The 13,770-nt window shown below is 43.3% G+C and overlaps 1 protein-coding gene across 1 annotated transcript in view; it reads left to right on the top strand.

Annotated features, from left to right (window-relative positions):
- The window catches only part of LOC122805110, an 807,491-nt gene that overhangs the window by 385,518 nt on the left and 408,203 nt on the right, over positions 1-13,770 (top strand). The window contains exon 2 of the mRNA XM_044075326.1: positions 4,282-4,432. Within this exon, the coding sequence (XP_043931261.1) occupies positions 4,374-4,432 (59 nt within the window). The 5' untranslated portion in view covers positions 4,282-4,373. The remainder of the gene's footprint in view (positions 1-4,281; positions 4,433-13,770) is intronic.

Below are 13,770 nucleotides of genomic sequence, written 5' to 3' on the forward strand. Positions count from 1 at the left end.
GGCAATCCTGGCCTTCTACTAAAGGTAGAAAGAGTGGCAAACGGGCTCCTGTTGCTAAGGCTACTCGGTTTTCAAGGACTTTGAAGCCTTCCTTTCCAGACAAACCAGGTACATGACTATCCATCGCTTCCCAGCCACATTTCTCTTTCTCATCCCGTTTGGCATCAGCTCACTCAGGATTCTTGGGTTCTGTCAATCATTCATCAGGGGCACTTCATGTTGTGTAAATCGCATCCTCCTTTTATGGGCATTCCTCAGCCTTCTCAGGAAAAACTTCCCTTTTTTCCTCAGAGGTTCTTCAAAATCTCTTGACTCAGGGTACTATTTAAGAGGTGCCTGTGTCTCACAGGGGTAAAGAGTTCTACTCCAGACTGTTTCTAGTACCCAGAAAAGAGGGCACTTGGAAACTTATTCTACATCTCTCTCGTCTAAACACTTGCCTTCCTTTCAGATATTGTCCCTTCAGATTCTGTTTCCTCTCTTGCTCCCTTAAGCCTACATGGTGTCTCCGGATCTCAAGGATGCTTATCTCCATATTCCGACCCATCCTCTTTTCAGGAAGTTTTTGAATTTCTCTGTTGCTTCCTGGCATTTTCAGTTTTCTGCTTTGTCCCTTGGCCTTTCTACTGGCCCAAGAGTGTTCACCAAATGCCTTGCTCCTGTGATTGCTTTTTGCAGGCTTCAAGGGATCCAACTATTTCCTTATTTAGACAACCTGCTGATTCAGCTGTCCTCTCCAGAGACCCTTTTGCTAACTCTTTATTTTGCCATTTCCATTCTTCAAAGCCGGGGGTTTACTATAAATTTCAAAAAGTCTTCTTTAACTCCTTCTCATGATCATGTTTTCTGATTTACATGATTCAGACGTTGCCACTGCTTCCATCCCTGCCTCCTCCAAAGGCCTTAACTCTCATTTCATTCTTTCAGACTCTTCTTCCTCCTCTGGCTCCCATTACTGCCAGGGAGTTTCTGAGAGCTCTGGGTTTCATGGCATCCACCATTCCAATGCTCCCTCTGGCCAAACTTCACATGAGTAAGTTTCAGTGTGGTTTCTGAAGTCAGTTTGGCTTCAACATGCACATCCTCTAGACTTTGTAGTTTCTCTTCTTCCTTGCCCCAGACAAGAACTTCACTGGTGGATTCAGCGGTTGTCTCTGAATCCAGGGATCCCTTTTCATCCCCCTCTTTGTCTCAGGAATTGTTCACAGACGCTTCAGATATGGGATGGAGGGGATGACATTTGGCTCCCTAAAGGTACAAAGGGTGTGGTTGCCTCATCAGCAGAAGGAGTACATCAGTGTCAAAGAAATGAGAGCTCTTCTGCTGGATTTTCAGGCCTTTCATCCTCTTTTCTCTCCAGGGCCTCTCAAGGTATTCACAGATATTACCACTGTGATGTGTTATATCAACAAACAGGGAGGAATGAGATCTTATCAGCTTTGCCGGTTAGCACTTCTGGTATGGGATTTTGCTGTCAAGTATCAAGTGACTCTTCAGGCAGTTTATATCCCTTCCAATCAGAAAGTTGTGGCAGATACTCGAGCAGGTCCTTAACTCAGTCCCATGAATGGATGCTTCATGGGGATGTGTTTCTGGACATTATCCACCAGTAGGGTACTCAAGTGGATCTTTTTGTCACCCCTCTAAACAGATAATTTCCTCTGTTTTGTGCTGGAGTCCCATGTCCTCTCGGGTGGAAGGTGGATGTCTTATCATTTTCTTGGATGGGGATGTTTCTTTATGCATTCCATCCTCTTTCTCTCATTCTGAAAATCCTGTTCAAGATTCAACAGGATGCTCCCAAACTCTTGTTGGTGCCTCCTTTTTGGCCACAGTAGCACTGGTTCCCTCTGTCCCTAGCTAGATGCAGAAGTAATCATCACAAGTTACCTCACAAGGTAGATCTAATCACACAATACAAGGCATCTCTCATCCATCGCCACCTGTTTGTGCTTCAGCTGACACCTTGGGTGATAGGATTTTGATTCCTAATAGACACCTTTTCCTGAGGACGCGCCTCAAGTCCTGTTGTGTGAGTTGCTCAATGCTGGTTTGGCCTGTTCTTCTGTTAAGGCCCACTTATCAGCTATCTCTGCTTGTCTGCCTTTTTTTCCTTCTTTAGCTTCTAGATTTGAGGTGAAACAGTTTCTTAAAGGCATCCTTAATATTAGACCTCCCAGGAAACCCGTTCCTCCTCCCTGTGATCTTAATTTTTTTTTTGAGAGGTTGACTCAGGCTCCTTTTGAGCCTGCTTCTTCAGCTTCCTTGCAACATTGTTCCTGGAAGACTGTTCTTTTGTTAGCTGTTACTTTTGCCAGACGGGCAGCCGAGTTACAGGCCCTTATGACTTGTCTTCCTTTTTTGATCTTTCATGAGGTCAGGGTGTCTTTGTGCACTAACCCTTCTTTTATGCCTAAGATGATTAATGAGCTATCACTTAATCAGTGTCTTAATCTACCTACTCTTTTCCCCTCTCTGCAGTCTGACAGAGAGAGGGTGCTGCATACTTTGGATGTACATAGGCAACTCAATGTTTATTTGGATAAGACTAAGGCTTTTAGAAAATCTGATCAGTTATTTATTTCTTTTCATCCTAAATCTTTGGGGCTTGCTGTATCTAGCAAACTATTTCTTCTTGGATTATTAAGGCTATTTCCTTTTGTTACACTTTTCATGGCAAGAGCCTCCCTTCTTCAATTATGCCTCATTCCACTAGAGCTGTGGCTTCTTCTCGTGCTTTTTCCAAGGGCTTAGAAACTAATTCTGTTCATGAAGCAGCTACCTGGACTTCTATGCATACCTTTACCAAGCACTACAAGTTGGATGGTATCTCTAGAGCTAGGGCTGATTTGGGCTTCTTATGGGACTCTTCTGCCCCCCCCCCCTCATGTTTCCTCTTGAGCTTTGGCACTCTTCCATATGTTAAGAATACTGCAGCAGTGAATGTAAGAATATAATACAGTTATGTAAAATCTTAGCATAACGGTAGATGCCCTTGTCTTCGCTGCTACAGTATTTGCTATCTCTCTTTGCCTTCCTGGATGTACAGATTACTTCATGGTTCTTTGGACTGATGTTTCTACTGAAGTAATCCCTTCTGATTATGGTAGGCCTGAACGTCACCTTTATGTCCTCTGCTACACAAAGAGTGTTTGGACGACATTCAGCATACCTTAAAGCAAAAGTAGCCTCTGGAAGACTGTCTGTGATGTTTGGCTTCCATGGCAGGGAATCCCCATATGTTAAGAATACTGCAAGAGTGAAGGCAAGGACATCTGCCGTTATGGTAAGATTTTACACAACTGTACTTTCCACAGTGATGGGAAACAGATTCACATGCTGTTACCCTGCATGCAGAACATAGCTGATTGCCATCTCATTCATGGAAGTGGATCTAGTAGTATGTTACTTTTAATCTGCAGGGTCCTCCTGATATGACCAGTTGGTGTGTGAAGTGGGTGTTGCTGTAGTATAGTGCTTGTTTGCACCATATTGTGGTATTGCTGTGTTGTGTTTAGGTTCTTATTTTAATACCTTATGTTTGATAATATTCCTTCAGAAGCTGTTGTCATTGTCTGCCACATTATTCTGGACAGCACATCATTTTTTGATAACTGATCATGTTAAGTATTAAGCATAATTTTATACCATTGTGTTTTTATGAATCATGCAAGAGCCTACCTGACACCATTAGCATATTCTCAGCAAACCTAGTGTGTCCCTAGTACACAGTTGCTCAGCAGGAGGTACTCCATATTTGATAACTATTTGTGAATTGTATAGGACTGGTATGTTTATTTTGATACATTCCAGCCCAGTACAGTTACATGCTATATTTGTATACCATTAAAAAAATGGTATGTTATTATTCAGAGTAAAATTTTTGTGAGGAAAAAAGGATTCACTTTTGAGGGTGTGGCAGGAGGATGCATTACATCTTTTTCGGTTTTCATGAGCAGCAATATGAAGTATATAATGAAGAAAATACTAAAACAATGAGGAGGTGCTTGCTCAAAAGCTACATCATTGAAAGAATTAATACATTTACATAACTTTTGACTAAGCAAATGAGGATGATAACCACAGAAACTGTGCTATATTTATTTTATAGAGTGATTCAGAGTGTTTTACTACTTTTGGGTTCTGTTAAGCAGCAGTAGAGAAGAGCACATGTGAAACATGAATAGTAGCTTGAACAAAGAAACATTTTTGTAACGTGTATATATACAACAATACATACTGTATATTTATGCAGTGATGCTCTCTTTTATGTAATTGCAGGGAGAGTGGTATTATGACCTCATACACAGGAGTGCAGTCATACTGGGTAAGCATTAGCGGCCTGAACTGAGCTGCACTTAAATTACAGGACAATGGCTGGGACCACTGTGTTTAGCCAGACGGTCTTGGATATGCAGAGGAGCAGGGAGAGGTAAGACACAGCCCGCTCTATGTACATGATCAGTTTTTTTTTATAAAGCATTTATTGAACTTCTCCATCTTTCACTGACATTTAAAGTGACTAATTCTCTTAACAGGCTAAATGTAGTTTTTCTACTGATGGTTGCAGGTAATACCAGTGATCACATTGCAGCTTTTTTTTATATGTTTTCATCATGACATTCCAGTTCTCCTTCCATAAAAAGTGATTGTAAAGCCTACATTAACTGACAGTATGTCTCCCTATATTCCAGTAAATACAAGACCTAAGGCAGCTCTTACCTTCACATCTTGTGTAGCTGCATGATGCCTTGTCTATTTCTTATTGTTTTAACTGTATATTGACTCTGGACCTATGTAGCAGTAGTCTGAGAAAATAAATAAATAAAATTAAAGTGCTGGTAACTTAAGTCCACTTTCATTTTAGGCATCAGTAGGATGTATTGCAATGACTGCATTATCTTTGTCATGGCAGAAAAATTAACAGTGTCTGGTTAAGTCTGAATGGCATTTTTGTAGCAGTCTGTTCAAGAGAATAATTGTAAAACATACCCATCTGCATGTTATGGGGATTCTTGGTAGCTGTGATGTTTTAATGTCAGCAGTGAATATATTGCTAGGAATCAAGACATTATTGTCTTCAATGTGTAAGAGATACACTTTAAAAAAAAAATACATCAAGTATAATATCTTTAATTTTCAGACTAGATGTTAGCCTAGAATTTTTAGGACGTTCGCTTGCCTAAAATATAGCATGCCTTGCCCATTATTTGGTTGTACGGTTTGTTCCTTTGAGTTTACTTTTCTGTGCTTTTTAATAATGTTTAATGAATGTTTTGGGGATTTGTTAGCTGCATATGGGTGGGGCATCACATACGAGGAAAACTCACACTAGGTAGGACAGTTGCTTTTTCTGTTGATATAGGGTATGTTTGAGATTACACATTGATGTTACACATTTACAGAACAGCTGTACTTGATTCAGAAGCACATCAGATACAAACTGATAAAATGGAGAAAGAAGACAGGACCCAGAAGTTCTCTACTTTTACTTCTACTACCATTTTCTGACGTTTTTCTGTTTTTTTAATATAGTGATTAACTAGACGTACAGGAATTGAAAACTTCTACACAGAGAAGTTTCTTACACTGTTTTGTTTTGGACTCACTATACCTGTATATTGGGTTATTTCAGATTTAGGGGACACCACGGAGATTACATGTTTCTTGATTCAAATATTTTCAACTACACTGTTTTGAAAAATTTGTTTTTCACATTCTGAAGTTAGAGAAAGGAGAAATGCAAATTCAATTGGCCATTTGCCTTTTCACTGAATAATGGCAACCTTGGAGATGGTTATGATACATAGCTGTCTGTGTGTGTGTGTGTGTGTGTGTGTGTGTGTGTGTGTGTGTGTGTGTGTGTGTGTGTGTGTGTAGGTAGAGTTACATGGAGTTCCTGCATTCATAACATTTTTTAAAACTTTGTATAGTGGTTTCTACTTTCCATGATTTTATCGAGAAATGTTTGCACTTTTGTTCTAAATCATAAGCATTGCTTTCCTAGGTGGTATGCCATATATAGGACTATGACCAGGTCTTTAACTGTATCCTTCTTATTTTATGTTCAAGACACGAATGCCATTCGCTCTTGAGATGAATCTTTGCATCCATGTTGTGAACACATAAGGTAGGGTTTCAGTGGAGATTTATCTACTCCATGTACTACTAGTAAAGAGAAAACAGGACAAACAAACAAAAAAAACCAGAAAGTGTTCTGCTGGCATTTACAGCCAGTGAAGTAGTGGGGCAGTGGTTCTAAGCAGCCCCAGGAGACATCTTTGCCTATTCTCTGTGTCAGAGAAGTACTTCTGTTTTGACCGAGCCCAATTAAGACAGGAGGCAGAAACAAAGCTGGAACAAAGTGGCCTTTAAGGAGGGTGCTAGCACATTAGTGTAAAGCCTCTGTTGCTGAAGCCAGCATCTCTGCATAGCAGGAGTGGTAGCTTTCTGGCCTTCTTGCTAATTTGGCTGGCACTGTTCACTATTAGTGCTTAGCACCAGACATGATCTTAACAGAGCTCAGAGGGTTGTTTAACAAAAGTATTGTTAAAATCTTGTCACTGTAGAGTAGCACTTAACTAGGCTGTCTTTTAAAAAGTATTTGAGCTTAATCACAGCGCTCCATGCAATACAAGATGTTCATCGTGTTACCCTACTGCAGTCATCACACTTGGGTTATCCTGTCGTCAGACGGTCCCGCAGTCAGCCGGATTTCCAAAGTCTTGGTCCGACGTCGGTTGCTGTCGCCTCATCCCTGACGTCAGTGTGCCAGGGATATATATATTGCAACCGACGCCATTTTCTCCAGTCTTTCTTGCTGCGCGGTGCCCGAAGCAGAAGCAGTTCGCAAGTGCCGGTCGGCCGACTCCTGAGATTTTCGAATTCGAATTTCAGACCGAAGTCTTCTATAAAGCTAAGTACCCCATTGGGAAAACTTTTCTTGCCTCAGACCAATGTCAGAAAAAGTTAACAATTGTATTTCTTGTGGGAAGCAAATACCTCATAAGGATTTTCATTCTTATTGCATACCTTGCCTAGGCCCTGATCACGATGTCACTTCTTGTCGTTTTTGTGCTAGATTTAATAAACGTACTATTAAAAGATGATTTGATTTCGCACAACACTTTTTTGGTAGAAAATTTAATTACACCATGCCGTCGGAGCTATCGACTACCTGTGTGCACAAAAAGAGCAGGGACAAGGACCGACAGCCCAGGCCTAAGCCCGATTCCGAGGCCTCGGTTTATCCGGTCTCCGGTTCTCCGGTTATCAGTGAGGCTCCGACGCAGCCTCTGACTACCGCAGTTCTGGAACCCGAGACCGCTACAGATATTTTGACGGAATGTACTAGGCCGATGCAGCCTTTTACTTCAGGCCCTTCCGACGATTTACCTTCCAAGGACGTCGGTGCTTCTGAAACGCCATCGGTTTCTGAAGGTGTTTTCAGACCGACGACTCTTACAGTCAAAACGTTTTCCAAGTCGAAGACTCCTTCTAAAATCGAAAAAGGCTTCACTTCAGTCTCCTGTTCAATGCCCTATGCCTAAGAAACAGATGCTCAAGATGGCTGAAGATTTGATTTCTCTTATCAGGGGTTCTCAGCCTCCTCCTGACAAAAGGCCTAGAAAAGAGGAAGATTCTGCTTCCTCTGAACAACTGTCTGTTTCTTCGGATTCCTCTGAGGACCAAGACTTTTCCTTCTCTCCTTATGAAGATTCTGATGTTGAGGACTCTATTCCCTCAGCTTCCTCTCCAGAAGACTACTCTTTTGGGGAAACTTTACACACTATGAGGGAACATTTTCACTGGGAAGGTCAGGACTACTCTGATTCCAAGAAAAGGCTCAGAGAGTTTCTTTTACTCCCCCAACACAGACCCCTAGCCATCCCTCCTGTTTTGGACATTGTGGATGATGTCTATTTAGAATCCAGTTTCAACCCTGACTCTCTACCTCCTGCCCCGGCCAAGCCTGACAGATTCTACAGAGTACCTGATTCCCACAAATTCCTTTACAAAAGCCCAGTAGCTGACCCAGAGACTATCTCCCAGGGTCCCAAGGGGGCTAAGGCTTCCATGGCTAAAAATCCAGTACCTTCTGAAAGGGATTCAAGAGCACTAGACAGATGGGGGGAAAAGGTTTACACCTCAGCCACTTTAGCTATGAGAGCATTAAACTGTCAATTTCATATGCTTAAGGATCAGCAATTTCTGATCTCTTAGTTAAAACAAAAGATAACCACCCTCCCTCAACAATCTGAATTGAAAGAAGTACAGGATTTGTTGCACGCCACCGAGCAGGTGGGCAAACATACCTTACAATGTGGGTTTGATTCTTTAGAGGCCTCCTGCAGAGCAGCTGTCACTGGATCAGTTATACGTAGGCATGCCTGGTTAAAGGAACAAAGTCTGCCTGATCATGTTAAAGCAAAACTACTGGATGCTCCCTTACAGCAGGATGTTCTTTTTGGTGTTAAAGCAGAAGTTTTAAAGAAAATGGAAGATAAGGCAAAATCAATGCAAACAGTCAAAGATTTCCTACAAGTACAACCCCATCGCTTCAGCAGAAACTGGCCAACAAAAAATTGGTCCTTTCCAGCCACTGACAGGCCGCAGAGGGGTAAATACAGGCGCCCAAGGGGCAGAGGACAACCACAAGCTCAGTATAAACCTCGCCAATGGGGCACTCCAACCCAGAAGGGAGGAGAAGACAGGTCTCAATCCACCAGAAGGCAAACTCAATGACTTGCACCTCAGCTGGCCAAACAAAGCTCTTTTGTCAGCCCCCCTGGAGGGAAAACTAGCACTATTTGCAGACAACTGGCACATGGTCACAAAGGACAAATGGGTCCTAGACATAATTTTACGAGGATACAGATTCCACTTCCACACCTTGCCAATAAAAAGAGGAATGCCAAACCTGCCACAAAATCAAAGGGCAGAGGCTTAAGAACAAATTGCAGCTCTCATGGCCATGAGAGCCATTCAAAGGGTACCAACTCAAGATCAAGGCCAAGGATTTTACTCAAGACTCTTCCTAGTACCCAGAAAAGAAAATGCTTGGAGACCAATTCTGGACCTTTCAATTCTAAACACGTACTTACAAGTTCCCAAATCCAAGATGCTAACACTACAGCAGCTACTTCCCATGTTGGGCATGGAAGCATGGCTGGTAACGTTGGACCTCAAGGAGGCATACCTGCATGTCCCTATCAGGCAAAGTTGCAGAAGATACCTCCGTTTCATTGCAGGTTCAACCCATTATCAATTCTCTGCACTGCCCTTTGGCTTATCTACTGTGCCCAGAGTATTCACAAAATGCCTGGCACCAGTAATTGCATACTGCAGACAAAGAGGAATTCAAATATATCCATACCTGGACGACTGCCTCATCCAAGCAGAAAGAAAAGACATTCTCCTACAACATATGGCATTTGTGAAGCATCTACTAAATTGTCTGGGGTACACAGTAAACGAAAAGAAGTCAAAACTAGTACCCTCACAAAAAATGACATTCCTGGGTGCCAGCTTGGACACAACGGCCCAGAAGGCTTATCTTACACCAGACAAGCAATTACAACTGACTCAATATTTCAAGACAATGGCAACAAAGACCCAATTAACTGCAAGAAAAATTCTGCAGGCTTTGGGTTTCATGGCATCTTGCATTCTGATAATATCATTTGCAAAAATGCATATGAGGAAATTACAATGGTACCTAAAAAGCGTATGGTCTCAACACAGCCACAGCTTGGACACAGTGATATCTCTCATTCCCTGCCTTCAACAGGAATTTTTATGGTGGGCACAGGCATGTCACCTCAACAAGGGTCAGCCTTTCGCCTTGCCCCCACCCAGGCAAACTATCACAACAGATTCTTCAGACTATGCCTGGGGGGCACACATGGCAGGGCAATGTATTCAAGGCCTATGGACTGCAGAACAAAGAAAACTGCACATAAACCAAAAAGAGATGCTAGCTGTACAGAAAGCTCTGACAGCCTTCAAGGATCTACTACAGTCAGGACAACTTGCAATAAAGACGGACAACACCACAGTAATTTGGTACTTAAACAAACAAGGGGGCACACATTCCTACCCTCTTTGCAGGCAAGCAATAATCTTATGGAACACAGCTCTGGCCTACCAAGTCCAGTTACAAGCTCAATTCCTGCCAGGACAGAAAAACACATTGGCAGACGACCTAAGCAGAAACATCAAAGATCCCCACGAGTGGAAGCTAGACCCACAAATATTTACAATGATAACTCAAAGATGGGGTCTACCAAATATAGACCTGTTTGCCAGTCCTCAAAACTACCAGCTGACAAAATTTTGTACAAGGACATGCCACCAACAAGCTTGGAAAGTGGACGCTCTCTCCTTCAGTTGGAAAAACATGACAGCATATGCCTTTCCTCCATTGCCTCTTCTCACAAAGGTACTTTTGAAGGTCAAAAAGGAGAAACCTCGAATGATTCTCAGAGCTCCAGACTGGCCACGCCAGTACTGGTACCCGCTACTGAAGAATATGGCTCACAGCCCACCATGGATATTGCCTCAAATACCTCATTTGCTCATGCAGCAGAACAAGCAGATTCTACACAGCCAGATCAAAACCTTAAACCTGGCTGCATGGCAAATCAATTAAGTATCCAACTTGCACCTCTTTCACATCAGTACTGGATGTTATTCTAGAAGCCAGGAGGCCAAGCACCAGGAAGGCTTACTCGGACAAATGGAAAAGGTTTTCTGCTTGGAACCAAGCTAAAGGCCAAGACACAACTCAGCCTCATATGCCTCACATTCTGCAGTATTTAGCTGAGATGTTGCATAAAGGACTTTCCTTCTCCTCAATTAAGATCCATGCATCAGCTATTTCAGCTCACTACGACACAAATCCACCTTTATTTTCAAATCCTCTCCTAAGGCAGTTCCTCAGAGGGGCAAAAAACATTAGACCACCTAGAAGAGCTCCTACACCAACATGGGACCTCAACTTTGTTCTGGAAAAACTAACGCTACCTCCCTTTGAACCAGCTTTTTCTGCAGACCTTCAGTTCCTATCTTGGAAGACTGCCCTGCTCCTGGTAATAACTTCTGCTAGGAGAGTCTCAGAATTACAGGCACTTATGGCAGTGGAACCTTTCCCCATTTTTCATCAAGACAGAGTTTCTCTACAAACTAATCCTTCCTTCATGCCTAAGGTGGTTTCCAGTGTAGCTTTAAATCAAACCATCCACCTACCCACTTTCTTCCCCAATCCACAAAACAAAGGTGAGAGACTCCTGCACTCCTTGGACATTCACAGGCAGCTTCGTTACCACTTGGATAAAACTAAGGCTTTCAGAAAAACTGACCAGCTCTTTGTTTCCTATGCTACAGCTTCTCAAGGGAGGGCCATATCCAAGCAAACCATTTCTAAATGGATAGGCCATTGCATACGATTCTGCTATACCCATCACGGGAAGCCAGTTCCCCCTACCATTAGATCCCACTCTACCAGGGTAACAGCTACCTCTACAGCCTTTCTCAGGGGGATTCCTACCAAGGAAATTTTAGAAGCTGCAGCTTAGAGTTCTGTACACACCTTCACCAAACACTATCACTTACCTCTTTATTCTAAGTCCAGGGCAGGCTTTGCCACTGCAGTTCTGCAGGGCCTCATTGCCTCCACTAACCCTCTATGATGCCTCCACCCTACCTTAGCTTTGGGACTCTACCCAAGTGTGATGACTGTAGCAGGGTAACACGATGAACATAGCACAGTTTTGTACCTACCATAAATGTAGATGTTCGAGTGTTCACCCTGCTGCAGTCCAGGTTACCCTCCCTCCAACACTTCTGATCTACTGGCTAAATCTTTGCTATGCCTTACTGATGTATTTGTTTATAGCTGAAGGGATTTTGTGTCTGTACAGTGTTCACACCTTTTGGTACTAATTTGGATCACCCTTTTGGGGGCACCTGACATTTGGGGCAAGAAAAACTGAAGAAAATGGCGTTGGTTGCAATATATATACCCCTGGCGCACTGACGTCAGGGATGAGGTGACAGCAACCGATGTCGGACCAAGACTTTGGAAATCCGACTGACTGCGGGACCGCCTGACGACAGGATAACCCAAGTGTGATGACTGCAGCAGGGTGAACACTCGAACATCTACATTTATGGTAGGTACAAAACTGTACTTTTGTAAGAGTGCTGGGCAACTTGATGAAACAGCTTTCTTCCCATCATTGACCAGACTGGTTAGAGACTGGGTCTTTGCTGCGGAGTATTCCAGTAGCCCAAAATTGCAAGATAAATAATCTGCGCAGCTAGTGATCTTTTTCAACATATTTTTTATTGCCTGAATGGATCTCTCGCTCTTGCTTGTCCATTTAATTGAGAGCAAGAATGACTTCTAGCTACATGTTTAAACTTCTAGATGTTAAGTTGTCTATCTCGCCTTCATTCTTGCTGAATAGGTTCGGAGCCGACCTCGGCTCCGACTCGGCCACTCTAAAAGCTCGAGAGTTGGTTCCACCGGCTCGAGGCTCCCCTTATATCCCACAATGCTAGGCGTGAGTTACCACAGATCTCGTTTGCCGCTACAGCGATCGAGGTGTTGGTTTTCTACCGGCTTCTTGGTGAGTAAACTTTCAGTAAAGTTAGTATACTTAAACCCCTTTATTTTTAATTTTAACTCTTGTTTCCCTTAGTTTAGTGGAATTCTCTCCCTTTTTTCTCTAAAATCCCGTTTCTTCCCAACAAGAACTTATAAGTTCTTCCCTCGGGCCTTCAGGCCTTCTTCTTCCATTCCCTAGTGGTGTGTGTGTGTTGATGTCCTTCATGGATGCATCTGCAGTCATAACAAGTGGGTTGTCCTGTCGTCAGGCAGCCCTGCAGTCGGCCGGATTCCAAAGTCCGGGTCCGGCTTCGGCTGATGTCGCACTCCACCCGACGTCATCTCTGTTGGTCTTCGGGTATAAAAGCATCAGCCGACGCCATTTTCCTCAGTCTTTCTTGCCGCGTGGCGCCCGAAGCAGAAGCTGTTCGCAAGTGCCGGTCGGTCGGATCCAGAGATTACTTCTACGAATACTACTTCAAAGACTTCTAAAGCTAAGTACCACGTTGGGGACTCTTTCTTGCCTCAGCCGATGTCAGAAAAAGTTAACAATTGTTTAACCTGTGGGAAACAAATACCTCATAAAGATTTCCACTCTTACTGTCTGCCTTGTTTAGGCCCAGCCCACGACGTAGCAGCCTGTTCGCCTGTGCCTCTTTCAACCGACAACGCTTAGGCGTCGGTCGGAGTTTGCAGAACAGTTTTTCGGTACTGATTTTGCGTACATTATGCCGTCGGATCCTCCGACTACCCAATCTTCCAAAAAACGCAAAGATAAAGACCGACACTCGCGGTCCGCGGTTTCGGCCGAAACCACGGCAAAGCAAACCGCGAGTGTCTCGGTTTCGGCGAAACCGAGAAAACTGCTCAAAGTACAGCTGAACCTATTCTTACAACTGAGGCCCCTGCTACAATTCTTGAATCGACCTCAGAAATTTTACCCACTACGGTGGTTGACTTATCAGACACCATCCCCTTGGATGTCTCTACCCCAGCACGTGGTGCTGCTAGGCCTCCAGCAGCCATGTCCATTAAGGCCTTCGCCAGGGCTAAAGCAGCCAAGACTACTAAATCAGTGCCTGTTAAACCCCCCTCATCCAGGCCCTCTTCTAGTTCTCAAATGCTTTCTTTGGCAGAAGATTTAATTTCTTTAATTAGAG

Source organism: Protopterus annectens, chromosome 1.part0 (genome assembly GCF_019279795.1).
Source record: "Protopterus annectens isolate FY-2018-M chromosome 1.part0, PAN1.0, whole genome shotgun sequence".
NCBI classification, from domain to species: Eukaryota; Metazoa; Chordata; order Ceratodontiformes; family Protopteridae; genus Protopterus; species Protopterus annectens.